This window comes from Symphalangus syndactylus, chromosome 3 (assembly GCF_028878055.3).
Source record: "Symphalangus syndactylus isolate Jambi chromosome 3, NHGRI_mSymSyn1-v2.1_pri, whole genome shotgun sequence".
In the NCBI taxonomy this organism is placed as follows: Eukaryota; Metazoa; Chordata; class Mammalia; order Primates; family Hylobatidae; genus Symphalangus; species Symphalangus syndactylus.
The window spans coordinates 93,446,809-93,462,024 of record NC_072425.2 but is presented as its reverse complement, the minus strand read 5'-3'; the positions used below and the strand labels follow the sequence as shown (position 1 = coordinate 93,462,024).

Here is a 15,216-nt window from a genome sequence, read left to right as displayed (position 1 = left end):
TCCCAAAAAGAGCAAACAAAAAATGACCCAACTCATTTTGTAAGTTTGACACAGTCTTGAACTGCAAGTTAAGGACAGCAAATTATGAAAAGAAGAATTTCACTTACACAGACGGAAAATATCCCAAATAAAATATCAGGTAGCTAAATTCAATAGTCTGAAACATTGCAGCTAGCAGTATTCACCCCAGAATCACAAAGATAGCATTATAGACTTACTGATTTCAAACTAATTCACATTAGACAAAAAGAAAGAAGTAACATGATAGCTACATGTAGGAAAAGAATGAGATTTCAAAAAGCACAATATCTGTTTGATTTTTTTAGAGAAATAAGCCTTTTTAGAAAAGTGAAAATTAAAGGTAGATTAAATTTGATAAAGTCTTTATCAAAAAAAAAACCTGCATCAAACATTATACTTAAGAAATGAAACAGTCTCTTTAGTGATGGAATCTAGAAAAACATACCCCATTACTGCAACATGATACTGGAGGTCCTGACCAAAGCAACAAAGATAAATAAATAAGGACCACTGGGAAAAAAAAATACAAATTTGTCATTATTGCAGACAATACAATCATGGGAGTAGAAAACTTAGAATTCAAATAGAAACAACACCAGAGTTCAATAAATTTGCCTGCTATAATTTCAAAATACCTGACAGAAAAATACTGTAAGAGCAAATGTCAGTTAGAAAACGTGATAGAAAATAACATATTAGAACAGATAAAAACTAATCTAAGAAATTACTAATATAAAGTAAAAAATCCTTCAAAGAATGTAAGATATCTGAATGAATTATACTATCTTCATAAATAAGAAAATTTAAAAACATCAACTTAATCCCTAGATCTTTTTCCGTTATAAAATTTACTGAGGGCAGGAAATAATTATTGGAATACAGCCTTTACATTTACATGCCTGAAAGTTAAAGTTGTGTCTTTTTACATTAAGGCATAAAATGTGAGCATCTGAACCTCAGGTATTTATGCCCAAAAGGTCATAATAATAGTGTCCATCCTAAAAGCACTGGACACAAAAGACAAACATCTTGAAAAATAATTTCAAATCCAAAATAAGTTTGATCAATTGATGAATGAATTCTTAAAAGTCAAAACATTCTAGCATCCAAACCCCAAGGTTGCACTGTAAGTTGGTATGTGTATGTTGCCTTTTGTGCCAGACAGATAAGGAATGGAGGCATCTGAGAACTCTCAATTCCATTTTCTATGAGTCCCGATTGAGAAGGAAATCCCACAGCAGTGCGTTGCATACTTGTCTTTATTTCAACTAATGTTTTCAGTGTGTAAAACATTGTATAGAAGCAGCAGACTTGCAGGTTGCTCAGTGAAATTGGCATGATGCAAATGTGATAGGTAATGTTCAATGATGAACTAATGCTCAACATTATCTGCCATATAATCAATGCGCAGTGTGGCCTAAGCACCACAAAACATCCAGATTTAAAGCATGAATTCTCTTGGGTTTCAAGATTGCTTATTTCCTGAAAATTTTGGTAAATTAAAATCTGCCCATCTAGCAAATCAGGGAGTAATTTTTGTCATGGCTTTATTTTTATTAACCATCAGCCAGCCCACATAACAAATGTTGAACAACAACCTGTCATTGACGTATCTCCCAGACTGTGAGAGACACACCTAGATCAATTTATAATATTAAAGAATTCCAATAAAATCTTCCAACTGGAGGAAACTTAACATAAGATTTCAAATTTATAGAAAAGTTATAAAGGTCATTACCAAGTGTATCAGATCACATCTTGTTCCCTGCCTCAGATTCCTTTGGTCTCATCTGCCTCCTAGGCCCCCTCCACCAGAGTGACTAACTGCTTGTGGGCCCTCATGGTCCTTAACTGAGGACAGCAGCCAGAGTCTCTGATTTCTACCTATAGCTTCCTCTGGAGACAGAGAACCATGATACAGGTCATAGGATCTGGCTTCTCCCCGTGACTGAAGAAGCTAGGAGCTCACTGCCTCTGGGAGAAATGCTAACACAGAGGGAGATGCCAGATGAACTCTGAGTCTTAGAACAGTACATTGGAGGTAACAATACAACAGTTTTGGATAAGCCTGTCTGTATATGTCCCCATGTGATGAAGTGACCAGCTGTGTTTGTGAAATAATGGCCAGATTTGTAATCATCATCTTACATCAGTATTTAAGGCTTGCCTGAGGCTCTATTTGCTAGGGAACCTGTGCTGAAACGATAATCTTGAAAGTAATTAACAGAAAATAAAACAGTGTGGTGGTATCACAGGAGACAGTGAATAATGAACCCAGAAATAAATCTACATATATATAAAAAGTTGGCAACATAATAGAGGCACAAATTAGTCAAAAAAATGGATGTTTTTTTTTTTTTTTTTTTTTGAGACAGAGTCTCACTCTGTCACCCAGGCTGGAGTGCAGTGGCACAATCTTGGCTCACTGCAACCTCTGCCTCCCGGGTTCACACCATTCTCCTGCCTCAGCCTCCTGAGTAGCTGGGACTACAGGTGCCCGCCACCACGCCCAGCTAATTTTTTTTGTAAAAAATGGATGATTTTATAAATGATGTCAAAAAATCTCTTTTATAAAGATGAAAAAGGCAGGTGCCCTGTATCAGAGAATATTTTTAAACGACCTCCAAACAAACTTAAGGCCTAAGTGTGAAATGGAAAATAGAATAAAATACAACCATGATACAGACAAGAACTTAAACAAGACCTTCAACTCAAGATTTGGCCACAAAGTAATATATTAATTTATTAAAGACAACACTGACAAACAGATTCAAATACATTTGTAATGTGTAAGACCAAGAAAAAAATAGTATCTAGGATGTATACGAAACCCTACCACATCAACAAGAAAAAGATAAGACACCCAGAAGACAGTGGACAAAAGACATTAAAGCATATTGAAATGTTAGTAAGTGCCTTACTCCACCTAGACTGTTATAACAAAATACCTCAGACTGCATAGTTTATAAAAAGAATTTATTGCTCACAATTCAAGAGGCTGGGAAATCCAAGATCAAGTCTTCAGATCTGGTGTTTGATGAGGACCCATTCCTGATAGATAGCACCTTCTTGTTGCATCATCACTTGGTAGAAGGGGCAAACAAGCTCCCTCAGGCCTCTTTTCTAAGGGTACTAATCTCATTCATAAAGGCAGAGCCCTCATGATCTAATCACCTCCCAAAGATGCCACCTCTCAATATCATCACCTTGGTGGTTAGGTTTCAACAGGAATTTTAGGGGAAACACAGACGTTCAGACCACAGCAATAAGTAACACAAACATGAACAAACATACAAAGCTGCATCCTCACTAGCAATGTAGTTCTAATTAAAACACAAATCAATATACAACCATCAGATTGACAAAAGCTAGAAAATTAAACATTAAAAGCTACAGAAGATGTGGCTGAAACTATAACCACTGCTAACCTTATATAACTATACTTATTAGTCTTATAGAAACTCACAGAAACTTACAGAACTAGAACCACTTATAAACTGCCATACATATGAACTGAACAACAGATAAAAGTAATTTATGCTTTTAGGCTAATTTATGCTTTTAGGCTAATGGTTGAGAATGAAATTTCTGGGGATAACAAACATTATACTCAAAGAAGATCCCAGTCACTGGATCATTTTTTCTACAGATCTTCATAATTTTTCCAAAATGGAACCAAAGAAAATGACATGACTATATGAACCTACCTAGTAGAATAATTGATAGAAGTAAAAAAAAAGAAAAGGCAAGAGGGAGAAAAAAAAGGGAAATATGACAAATAGGAAGACGCATGACCTTGAAGAGTTAAACACTTTCCAAATCCATCACCAAGATTGTCAATTTACTTTCTCTGATGAAATACCATAAATATATAGATCATGTTTTCATTAATAACTGAGATGTGCCACTTTGCTACTGTGGTTTGCAACTGACTTGTATAAGAAACAATGGTTTGCAAATACTTTCACTAAGTAACAAGTCAGCTCTTTCTGACTCAAAGCTTCATCTTTAAATCCCTACTCATTTCTCTTTATAAATCACTTTTCTTCATATGTTCTTTCACTCACCCTCCTGAGGATCTTTGCATTCCTTGCCCCTTTCCTCAAATCTCTATTTGTCAGAATAAAAAAAAACTTATGCCTTCTTATCTCTTTCTACTGTACCCCTTGCTCCCTGTGCCCACTGTGCCCCCTATCCCAAAAGCCAATGTGACATGAGGTTTCCCCTGAGGCTCTTCCTTATCTGCAAATCCAATCCAGGCCCAACCAAACAACTAAGCAAAAACAGCCAGGGAGGAAGGCAGGAAAGGAGAAGAAATGGAGAACTACACTGTAAAAATTGAAAGAAAACTTCTGAGAGTTGTAATGCTTGGTGAATATAAAGAAAGGACACTTCATAAAATTTCGTCTTTTTGACTTGTTCCTGTTAACTCAGTATTTAAAGCCCAAACTTGTTGACAGTACAAGATACAAGTCTTATTTATTCTAACGCATGTGGGGTACAGGCAGGCTATGAATGGGAATTCCTGTCATATTTCTTTAATTTTATAGCTATTATATTCAGCTACCCACAGATAAGTGACAGGAATCTTTAAAAATGCGGGGAGGGGTTGTTTCAATTAAGTTAAACAGGCACTTAAAAAATACACCTTCTCAATCTCCATTATAAGATTAACACTTAAATATTACATATCTCCACAGTCAAGTCTAGGATATCAAAGCAAAAGGTATATAATTAACACCCCAGAGACTGATTCTGTCACTGGCTGAATCCTGCTGTATCTTTCGTGAATTTTCATTCAAATCTAATTAACAAATTACCTTCTAAAATTCTCTATGTACCAAAAACATGTGTTAGAATCAAGGCCAGGTCTCTGAACAATAAAATTCAGAATACCATCTGTGAGCATAACACCAATTTTCACAGGAAATGGATTTTAAAAAGCTTCTTTGTATAATAATTTATTATTTTCCCTCAAATTGCACAGAAAAGAATTTCACATTTGAAGATTCAATAAGAATCCATTGGACCAATCCGTGGGCTTTTCTTCATGTTCCTGGAGATCGCATAGTTTCCACTATTGAATTTGTATTATTCTTTTGTTATTTTCTTTAGAAATATTTTCCTTTAGCAAACTCCTAATGTGTCATTAAAAATTCTCAAGGATGAAATAGTTTTCTTCTCCAATCTTAATAAAATAAAACTGAACAAATACCTAGTTACATGGAAAAGCCCAAGATTCTTTGAAAACAAACATATGCGAATTTGTACATCTTAAGTAAAATACAATAGATTTTGACTTTTAAATTATCAATCCAGACATTGGCACTAGTAGCATTTTGGTGTTCACAAGTGCAATCAACCTTTCTGATTTTCTGTGTGCACTTACACTTACAAACAGGCATATATAGATTTTATATAGTTGTTATTACAACTTTATATATTAGTTTCTCAGTAACATTCTAATATGAACAATTTCATGCTCAAATTCTGCAAAAATAATTTTTAGTGACCCTTTAAAGCTTCTATTAATAAATGTCACAATTTTATTGATCTCTAGAAATAAAGGCTCAGTAAATATGACCACACTTATAAAAGTGCTGCAAATCACCAACCTTACACACAGATCTTTGCCCATACTTAGAATAATTTTTCAGATGAATTTCTTAAAGATTTAAGGGGACTTCATTAATGTGTATGCACTTAATATATGCACATATATAACTCACATCAAATCTGTTTATATAACTGGCATTAGTGTTAACATATAAAATATGTCTACATATATGTATACACATGAAATTCATCAGCAATATTTAAGAACCTAATCCATGCCATAAACTCTTCTAGGTGCTAGAAATGAGATTGAACAAGACAAAGTCCCAGTGTAGCAGGACGAGCCACAGACAAAACCACTCAGACACTAAGTTGTAGAAGGAAGGGCTTTATTCAGCTGGAAGCATCGGCAAGCTACTGCCTTAAAATCCGAGCTCCCCGAGTGCACAATTTCTGTCCCTTTTAAGGGCTCACAACACTAAAGATTTCACATGAAAGGATCACGATTGATTTGAGCAAGCAGGGGGTACATGACAGGGGCTGCATGCACTGGTGGTCAGAGAGAGACAGAACAGGGCAGGGAGTTTCACAGTGTTCTCCTATACAATGTCTGGAATCTATGAATAACATCAGTTTCTAAGTTATGAGTTGATTTTTAATTACTGGGTTTAAGCCACGCAGGCCCAGGCCTGGTTTTGGGCCTGGCGCCAGGCTGCCTATCTTTGGTTTTACTTCCTTGTTGTTTTTTCTTAAAACAGGTACTGAGTAGAAAACAATATAAAATAATATGAGAGGGTCTTTCTCTTCCTTCACCTGCCCTCACAGAACTGAGGCTTTAGTAGGAAAGATACACACCAAAAAAGATATATCAGGTAGTGATACCTAATAAGCAAAACTAAAGCAGAACAAAGTAAGTATGATCTTTTTTTTGCCCCCAAGATGGCAGATAGCAGGCAGTATTAGCATGACTAGCCCACTTGGAAGGACAGAATAGTGGGTAGAGATTCACAATGTGATTTTTTTTTCCCCAAGAACCACAACAGGAACTTAACAGGAAAAACCAGAAGAATCCACAGACCCTTTGAAAGAAGTGGCAGGTTGCAGCCTACTCTGTGAAGACAGGTGAAAATCTCTAAATGTCCAGAATGTGAGAGGGGGAAAGCCTGCCTGCAATCATACATCCCCACTGGGGAATCTGAAAATCCAGACCACAGGAGAAGCCCTTTAACCCTATCCAGAGCTGGACTGGATTTAGGGAGTGGTGTGAAAAATAAAAGTGGAAGCAACAGCAGGAAGTCCCTTGCAGGCATTCCCAGTCTCCAGCACTAGCCAAGGGAAGCCATTCCTGACTATATTTCAGAGAAGCCCTCAGGGAAGTTAGCCAATGAACTCAGGGAGGGGTTACAGGGTGAAAGAAGCTCCCAACTGAATTCTGTGGTATAATCTCAAGTGGGGATAAACTCCCTTGAACAGAACCCAAGGGTAAGTTGGAAGTGTGCCACAGATAGGAGTACAGGATCTGGGTGCCCAGCCTTGTGGGCAGATGGGGAGGGACATGGCCTTAAAGCCATGGTTGCTATTTCTGTAGGGAATCTAATGGCCTGGGGCATGTTTGAGTTCTGTGCACAGGTTGCCCAGATCTAAACATGGTGCTGTTAGCAGGACACTATGGGAGCAACACTGGCCTCACCAATTACGTGGGAGCTGGGTGAGGCTTACTGCTGCCTGCTACTTCCTACTCCCTTTGTGAACTCTTCTGCACAGCAGAGGCAGTTATACTCCTCCCTGAAACATTACCACAGTAGATGGAGAACCACCTGTTCCCTACAGTGGCCATGGCAGCTTCCACCCAAGGAGAGTCTGAGCTCAGACCCACCTAACCCTGCCCCTACCTGGTGGTATTTCTCCACCCACCTTGGTAGCTTAACATAAAGGACAAACTTTTGGGAACTTTACGGCCCCACTCATCTCCTGAGAAGCCAGAATACTTCCTCCCCAGGGCAACTTAGGGCAAGCTCAAATCCTACTGCTAATACCACAGCTGCTGCTCTCTTGCAAGCACCACCTCCTAGCTGGAAGCCAAACAACACAGGCCATTACAGCACCTCAGCAGAATAACATCGCACCCAGGTAGGGGAAAACAGCCGCATGATCTCAGCTATCACCCCTGTCTGCAACACCCTGGCCAACCAGAGGTCCTGAGTCTGTCCATGTGACAAGTTCACTACTAGTAGAGCCAGCAATCAAGAAAGTCAGCACACTAAGCCAATCTACAACCAAGGAATCTCAGAGTCTGTGTCAGTCCCCTGCCACCTCCATCAGAGCTGAATCTACTGCTGGGAGACCTGAAGACATCATTGGATCCCTTGCAGACATTCCCCAGCACCAGTCCAGAGTCTGGTAGCCCCACTGGGTGGCTAGACCCAGAAGAGCAATATCACTGCAGTCTAGCACTCAGGAAGTCCCATTCCTAGGGAAAGGGAGAGAGCACTACATCAAGGAAACACCCTGTGGGACAAAAGAATCTAAACGACAGGCCTCCAGTCCCAGGTCTTTCTGCTGGTGGGAAGTTGCTTATAGCAGAGACATAATTGCAGTGCTGTGCAGTAGGGAAAGTCTGCACTTCTACACCAACAGGCAGGCAGCCTCTGTAATCATGAAGGGTTTTGGAGAAGGGGTCCTTGTCTTCTGCCCTCCCCCACCTCCCACCCCCATACACCACACTGCAGACACAGCTGAGGCTTCTCCCACAGGAATGCAGTGTGGATGCACCTATCAACAGCCTTCCTGGAACAATTCAGGGTGACTGCACTCCCATAGAAGGGGCACTCCTGGATTCAGGCTTGCATGAGAGGCAGAGTCACAATTCCTCCCTACTTGGAACATCAACATTCCTACAGATGAAAAGAGCTGCCTGTTCGATCTGAATAGCCAGAACACTGGAACAGGAGTGAGGCTATGAGGTAGATCGCTTTCCTGCTGGCCTGGCAGGGGAGCTGAGGTAGCTCCCACCCTTCATCTAATAAATCTTCAGCATGTCTAATTGAGAGCTCCCCCAGCCACCTTTATCAAGGCTAGGACCTCTGCCCACCATTGAGTATTACATCTACTCACTTGCCTTAGCTACAACTGGTACCTACCAAAGGATACCTCCCTATTGACCTGAAGCCTGAATCAACTCAGTAAATAAAATACTACAGAAAAATTAAAGTGTATACCACAACAAAATGAGATAAGCATCAAGAGATTCCTGCCATTCCAACCCCACAGGAGACATTCAACCTGCCCACACACCAAGTACACAACTACTACAATCAGCATCCGGGAAAGCCAGTGCACAAAGATCCTCTATAACTCAGGAACTCATGCAGCATCTTCTCCCCTAAAAGCACCAAAAATCAAATTAGGCTATAATAAACATTAAAGTCAGATCCTTGAAAGGGGAAAAAAATAAATTAAAAAAAAACCCACAGTCCAATAAAAAAATAAATTCAAGAACAATTTGAAGAAATAGTCTACCCAAATAAGAAAGAATCAGAAAAGTAATTCTGGCAGTATGACAAAACAGGGTTCTATAACAACCTATAAAAGATCACACTAGATCCCAGGCAATGGATACAAACCAAGACGAAACCTCTGAAATGCCAGATAAAGAATTCAGAAGGTTGATTATTAAGCTATTCAAGGAGATACCAGAGAAAGGTGAAAAACAAAGACTTTTTTTAAATCTATGATATAAATGAAAAAATTTCCAGAGAAACAGATATCATAATGAAAAAACAATCAGAACTTCTGAAAATGAAAGACACACCTAGGGAAATACAAAATGCAGTGGAAAGTTTCAACAATAGACTAGAACAAGTAGAAGAAAGAATTTCAGAGCTTGAAGACAAAGCTTTTTAATTAACCCAATCAGACACAGTAAAAAAATTTTTAAAAAAAGAACAAAGTCTCCCAGAAATATAGGATTAACAACCTAAGAATAATTGGTGTGCCTGAGGGAGAAGTGAAGTCTAAAAGTTTGGAAAACTTATTTGAGGAAATAATTGAGGAAAACTTCCTGACCTTGCTAGAGATCTAGACATCCAAATACAAGCAGCTCAAAAAACTCCTGGGAAATTCATTGCAAAAAGACCATCACCAAGGCATATAGTCATCAGGCTATCTAAGGTCAAGATAAATGAAAGAAATGTTAAGAGCTATGAGAGAAAAGCATCAGGTAACCTACAAAGGAAAACCTATTAGACTAACAGCAGATTTCTCAGCACAAACCTTACATGCCAGAGGGATTCGGGTCCTATCTTTAGCCTCCTGAAACAAATAATTGTCAGCCAAGAATTTTCTGTTCAGCCAAACTAAGCTTCATAAATGAAGGAGAGATAAAATCTTTTTCAGACAAACAAATGCTGAGAAAATTTGCCACTACCAAACCAGCACTACAAGAAATGCTAAAATGAGTTCTAAATCTTGAAACAAAAGCTTGATATATCACAATGGAACCTCCTCCACATAAACCTCACAGGGTCTATAAAACAATAACACAATGAAAAAAAAGTACCTAGGTAAGAGCTAACATGATGAATAGAACAGTACCTCACATCTCAGTAGTAACATTGAACGTAAATGGCCTATATGCTCCATTAAAAGATACAGAATGGCAGAATGGATAAAATCAACCAAGTATCTGCTGTCTTCAGGAGACTTACTAACACATAAGGACTCTCACATAAACTTAAGGTAAAGAGGTGGAAAAATATATTGCAAGCAAACCAAATGGAAACCAAAAGTGGGCAGGAGTAGTGAACCTTATACCAGAAAAAGGGATACATGATAGATGCTGCTACTTTAAGATTATAAGATTATCAGGTAAGACTTCTTTGAGGAGATGATGTTTGCTACAGACCTCAATAAAGAGTGGAAATAGGCCGAGTGTGGTGGCTCATGCCTGTAATCCCAACAGTTTGGGAGGCCAAGGCAGGTGGATCACCTGAGGTCAGAAGTTTGAGACCAGCCTGGCCAACATGGTGAAACCCTATCTCTACTAAAAATACAAAAAATTAGCTAGACATTGGGGCGGGCACCTGTAATCCCAGCTATTTGGGAGGCTGAGGCAGGAGAATCATTTGAACCCGGGAGGCAGAGGTTGCAGTGAGCCAAGACTGTGCCATTGCAGTCTAGCCTGGGCAACAAGAGAGAAACTCCATCTCAAAAAACAAACAAAAAAAAAAGTAGAAATAAGCAGTTTAAAATCTGGAAAGAGTGGCCTAGGCAGAGGAAGAGCAAGTATGTGGACCATTTTTAATATATTTATATGCATAGCCTTTTATGATTATTTGTTTGAACAAATATATTCTTGGTGTTAGTAATATCAGATTGCTAAGAACAAGACAGATACCATCCCTGCCTTCACAGGGCTCACAGCCTAGTGGAGGAGTTTGACATTTCACAAACGACTTCAAGTAATCATTCAATTATAAGTCTGATGCTGGGGAGAGAAGAAAAACAGGCACTAAAAGAACACAGAATGGGTCAGCCTAAACAGAAAAGAATTGGTGTGGCCAAACAGAAAAGAATTCCTTGAATAAATGATAATTACAGGATAACTAAATAGTAAGTAGCAAGGTAGAAAGCAAAGTTCCAGATAGTGGGAATCTTGTATTTGAAGAACTAAAGTAAGCATGGCTAGAGCATACATAAGGGGGCAAATGAGATAAGCCAGAAGAAACAGGGAGAAAAAGCAATCCAGCCAGTCAGCATACAGAATGGCAATTAGACATCTGTGAACTTCCAGCACCATTTGAAGACGAAGAGTTATCTATAACCTAAAACTGCCCACCTTTTATATTGCCACATTCTACGGTGACCACGGATCAGCTTGCAATGGGTTTCTTCTGACTAACTTCATATGACACCTTGGTTGCAATTGCCAGATATCTGCTTGTGATGGTTAATATTAGGTATTAACTTGATTAGACTAAAGGATGCCTAAATAGCCGTTATTGTCTCTGGATGTGTCTGTGAGGGTGTTGCCAGAGGGGAGTGACATTTGAGTGGGCGGACTGGGAGAGGAAAACCCACCCTCAATGTGGGTGGGGCAATTCAATTGGTTGCCAGCACAGCTAGAACAAAACAGGCAGAAGAAGGTGGGATAAGCTGGCCTGCTGAGTCTTCTGGCTATCATCTTTCTCCTGTGCTGGATGCTTACTCCTGTTTCTTCTGCCCTTGGACATCAGACAACAGGCTCTTCAGCCTTTGAAGGCTGCACTCTCAACTTTACTTTTGAGGCTTTTGGACTTGAATTGAACCACTACCAGCTTCTTTCTTCCCCAGCTTGCAGACGGCCTATCGTGGGACTTCACCTTATAACTGTGTGAGCCAATTCTCCCTAATAAATCCTCTTTCATATATACATATATCCTATTAGTTCTGTTCCTCTGGAGAACCCTAATGCACTGCTCAGCTCCCAAATGGTCAACACTATTACGTATTTTCCGCGTGCATTCCTCAAAAGGGACAAATTCCAAGTTCTCTCATCACATCTACCAGTCTATCTGCATCTTTCTTCACCTACTCTTTCCTCCTGTCCCTATGGATGAACTATCCATATTCCCCGCCAAGGTCAACTTCAATACCACTAATGCAGTAGGTCCCATCCACTCTCACTTTACCACTGTCGTCTCACTGTGGAATTACCCCCATCAGCATAATAATGTGCTGTTTTATCATCCATCTGAAAAAAAAAATCAATCTTAATCTGTAACTATTCACCTACCTCCTTCCATTTCTCTACTCAATATGTATAAAAGTTCCTGAAAAATCAGCCCTTCTATTCTTAGATCAATTCCAACAAGATTTTCATATCCATCGCTCCCATCAAACACTGGTAATCTCACATTGCAAATGTTTATGTACAGTTCTCAGTCCTCACTTTTTAGAAATCCTAGGCAACATTTAACAGAATGGCAGTTAGACATCTGTGACCTTCCAGTACCATTTGAAGAGGAAGAGTTACCTATAACCTAAAACTGCACACCTCCTTTTATTTTGCCACATTCTACAATGACCATGGATCAGCTTGCATCTGATTCAGCTCAATCAGAAAGTACTTTCTACACTAAGTTTCTGGGATACTACCCTCTAATCCTTACGGCCACTCTTCTATCCCCTTACCTAATTCTTCCTCACCTCCTATAGCAAGTTGACTAAAGCACTAAATTAGTTGCTCAAACTAATCATCATTGGGAAGTTTCTGACAAGCTCAATATCTGATATTCAATAACTATTTACTCAATGTGCAAACAAATGACAGCAAAATTATGTAAGTACAGCAGTATTTCCAAAACATGAAAACCAGAAGCAATCCAGTAATATTAATGAAATTACTTGATTTTTAAGTTACTTACTTTTAACTAAAATTTTGATTAACAAAATGTCTAAAGAGCTGTACAGATAACTTTCCATAGTACATCTGAGACTGCTGTTCTTAAAAAGACTGGCTTATAAAACAGGCCCTCAGCCAGCACCTGAGAATTAACTGACAAGGGCAAGTCACTGTGCCTGCCTAGACTGTTGGTATCAACAATATGATTTATGCTGGACCCCAAATTTCCTTCTGGAAATCTGGAATTTCTGTATGTGCCAAGCAGAGGATATCCAGATGACCAATCCAACACCCTGGGCATTGTATCTCTAACAGGCCTTCCCTGGGCATAAATGTCACACACAATTTGCTGAATTTTCATTGCTGGAAAGAAGGTGTGCTTTGCATGATCCTTCAGGAGAGGGAGGGAAGAGAGCATCTAGAAGCCTGCAAATGGATTCCTCAAGATTCTGCCTGCATCTCTCTCTGCTGATGCAGCTATATAACCTTACTACTTCATTGTAATAAGTCTTAGCCTTGAGTATAACTATATGCTCAGTCCCATGAGTTCTGGAAATTCTCCAAATGTGGAGGTTGTTTGGGGAACCTGACATAACAGCAGCTTATTCAAAAAGCCCGAATTCTTACCTGCTGATATGCTTCATAAATCACATCAAATAGAAAAGCTTGGGGCATTTCACTTGCTCTGTGTCTGGCACGTTCTAGCGAGTAGTCTAAGCAACCATCAGCAGATGGACTGATGACAGTAGATACAAGAGGTCGAATGGCTCCTGCTGCCTAAAGAACAAAGAGGCAAAGAATATATTTCACCACAAGCCATTTTAAAGTGAAATTCTGAATTCAGTATCTCACTTTTGATAGATCTTATCCATACCTTCAACAAGCTACCTTAAGAGAACATCTGAATAAGTGTGATTGGTTCAAAAATGGTTATTTCAGGTAAAAAAATCAATTTTGTAGTATTACAGTTTCATACATTAAGGTGAAATTTTCCTTCATTATAAGTTCAAAATCCTTCTGATCACAGGCCATTGAGATCAACACTAAAAAAAAGATGCTAAGATCCAATTGGGTATTCCCTGAAGATGAAGGAGGCAGAGAAAGACTATCATGAAATAATTGATATGGATTGCAAATTAATATTTATTAGCATACCCTCAGGAGAGTTACATATTAGATACTTAAGGAAATAAACAAGTTCTCCAAGATCCCCTAGATAAGACTCAACAACCCAAACAATGTGGGTTGCTGTAATTTGTGTCTTGCTCTAATTCACAAGGAAAAACAGTTCCTTTCAAACAGAGTCTGCATGCAATGCTTCCTCAGGCAATACCCATTGACTTCAATTGCTATGATGAAAGTTCTCTCAATAATAGTTGCATCTGAACTTGAGAAGAGACATTTCATGTCTGACAATTTTTCCCTTTATCTTTCATGGAGTCCCATTGTAAGACAGTTTTGAAGGTCATTACCAGAACAACTCCCTTAGTGAAACTGCTTTAAAATAAAGTTCAATGGTGGGCAGTTAACCAAACCTTATATTTACTCAAAAACATCCTTTCCTCCACACAATTGCTACATGGGGATGATTGCAGCATATGAAATTAGTGCACAAATAAAACAAATGTCTTCTTGATGAGACCGACATCTGAACAAGATAGATAGTCCACACATTGTTTTGCAAAAACCAAGGGATTGGCTGAAAATCAAAGCAAATGTGTGAGCCAAATAGACAGTTTATAAATTGTGTCACCCCTTCCAGTGCCTCAAGTAGAAATTTGGATCCTAAGCATAAAAGCAAAAATGAGGACACAGAGTGACAAAAAGGAAGTAGTATCCAAGTAGGTGAAGGGTAGGTCAACTGGTCAAGCCCAATTCCTATCAGTAGGGCTAGAAGATAAGACAAGAAGGAAATGCATGTACACACAAACATGTATGCTGCTTTAAGAAAAAAGATTCCACTGAAACTACGTATATTTTTGGAATTCCATACCAGGGCATGAAGTTAAAAAATACTTAAGAGAACATGAGACATCCAAAATGCCAATGCAAGGGGCTCTGCAGACTCTCTCCTCATTGAAACTAGTGAAAAGTATTTTAAGAACCATTAAAAGCCTCTGAAAATTGTCCTAAGGACATTCAGCAAATGAAGAAACATTTATTCGAGAAAATCTACTAAATTTTAGTAAGAACAGACTCTAGTACTCAAGCCATGACCCGTTTCTTCTTCTATCCTCCAGCCAGCTCAATGTAATGGA

At 38.9% G+C, this 15,216-nt stretch overlaps 1 protein-coding gene across 2 annotated transcripts in view; it reads right to left on the bottom strand.

The window, feature by feature from the left end:
- Positions 1-15,216, bottom strand: part of CRPPA (CDP-L-ribitol pyrophosphorylase A) — a 336,452-nt gene that overhangs the window by 286,434 nt on the left and 34,802 nt on the right. For both annotated transcript variants that reach the window (XM_055272530.2, XM_063637045.1), the window contains exon 3: positions 13,586-13,735. In XM_055272530.2, coding sequence (XP_055128505.1) covers positions 13,586-13,735 — 150 coding nt within the window. The remainder of the gene's footprint in view (positions 1-13,585; positions 13,736-15,216) is intronic.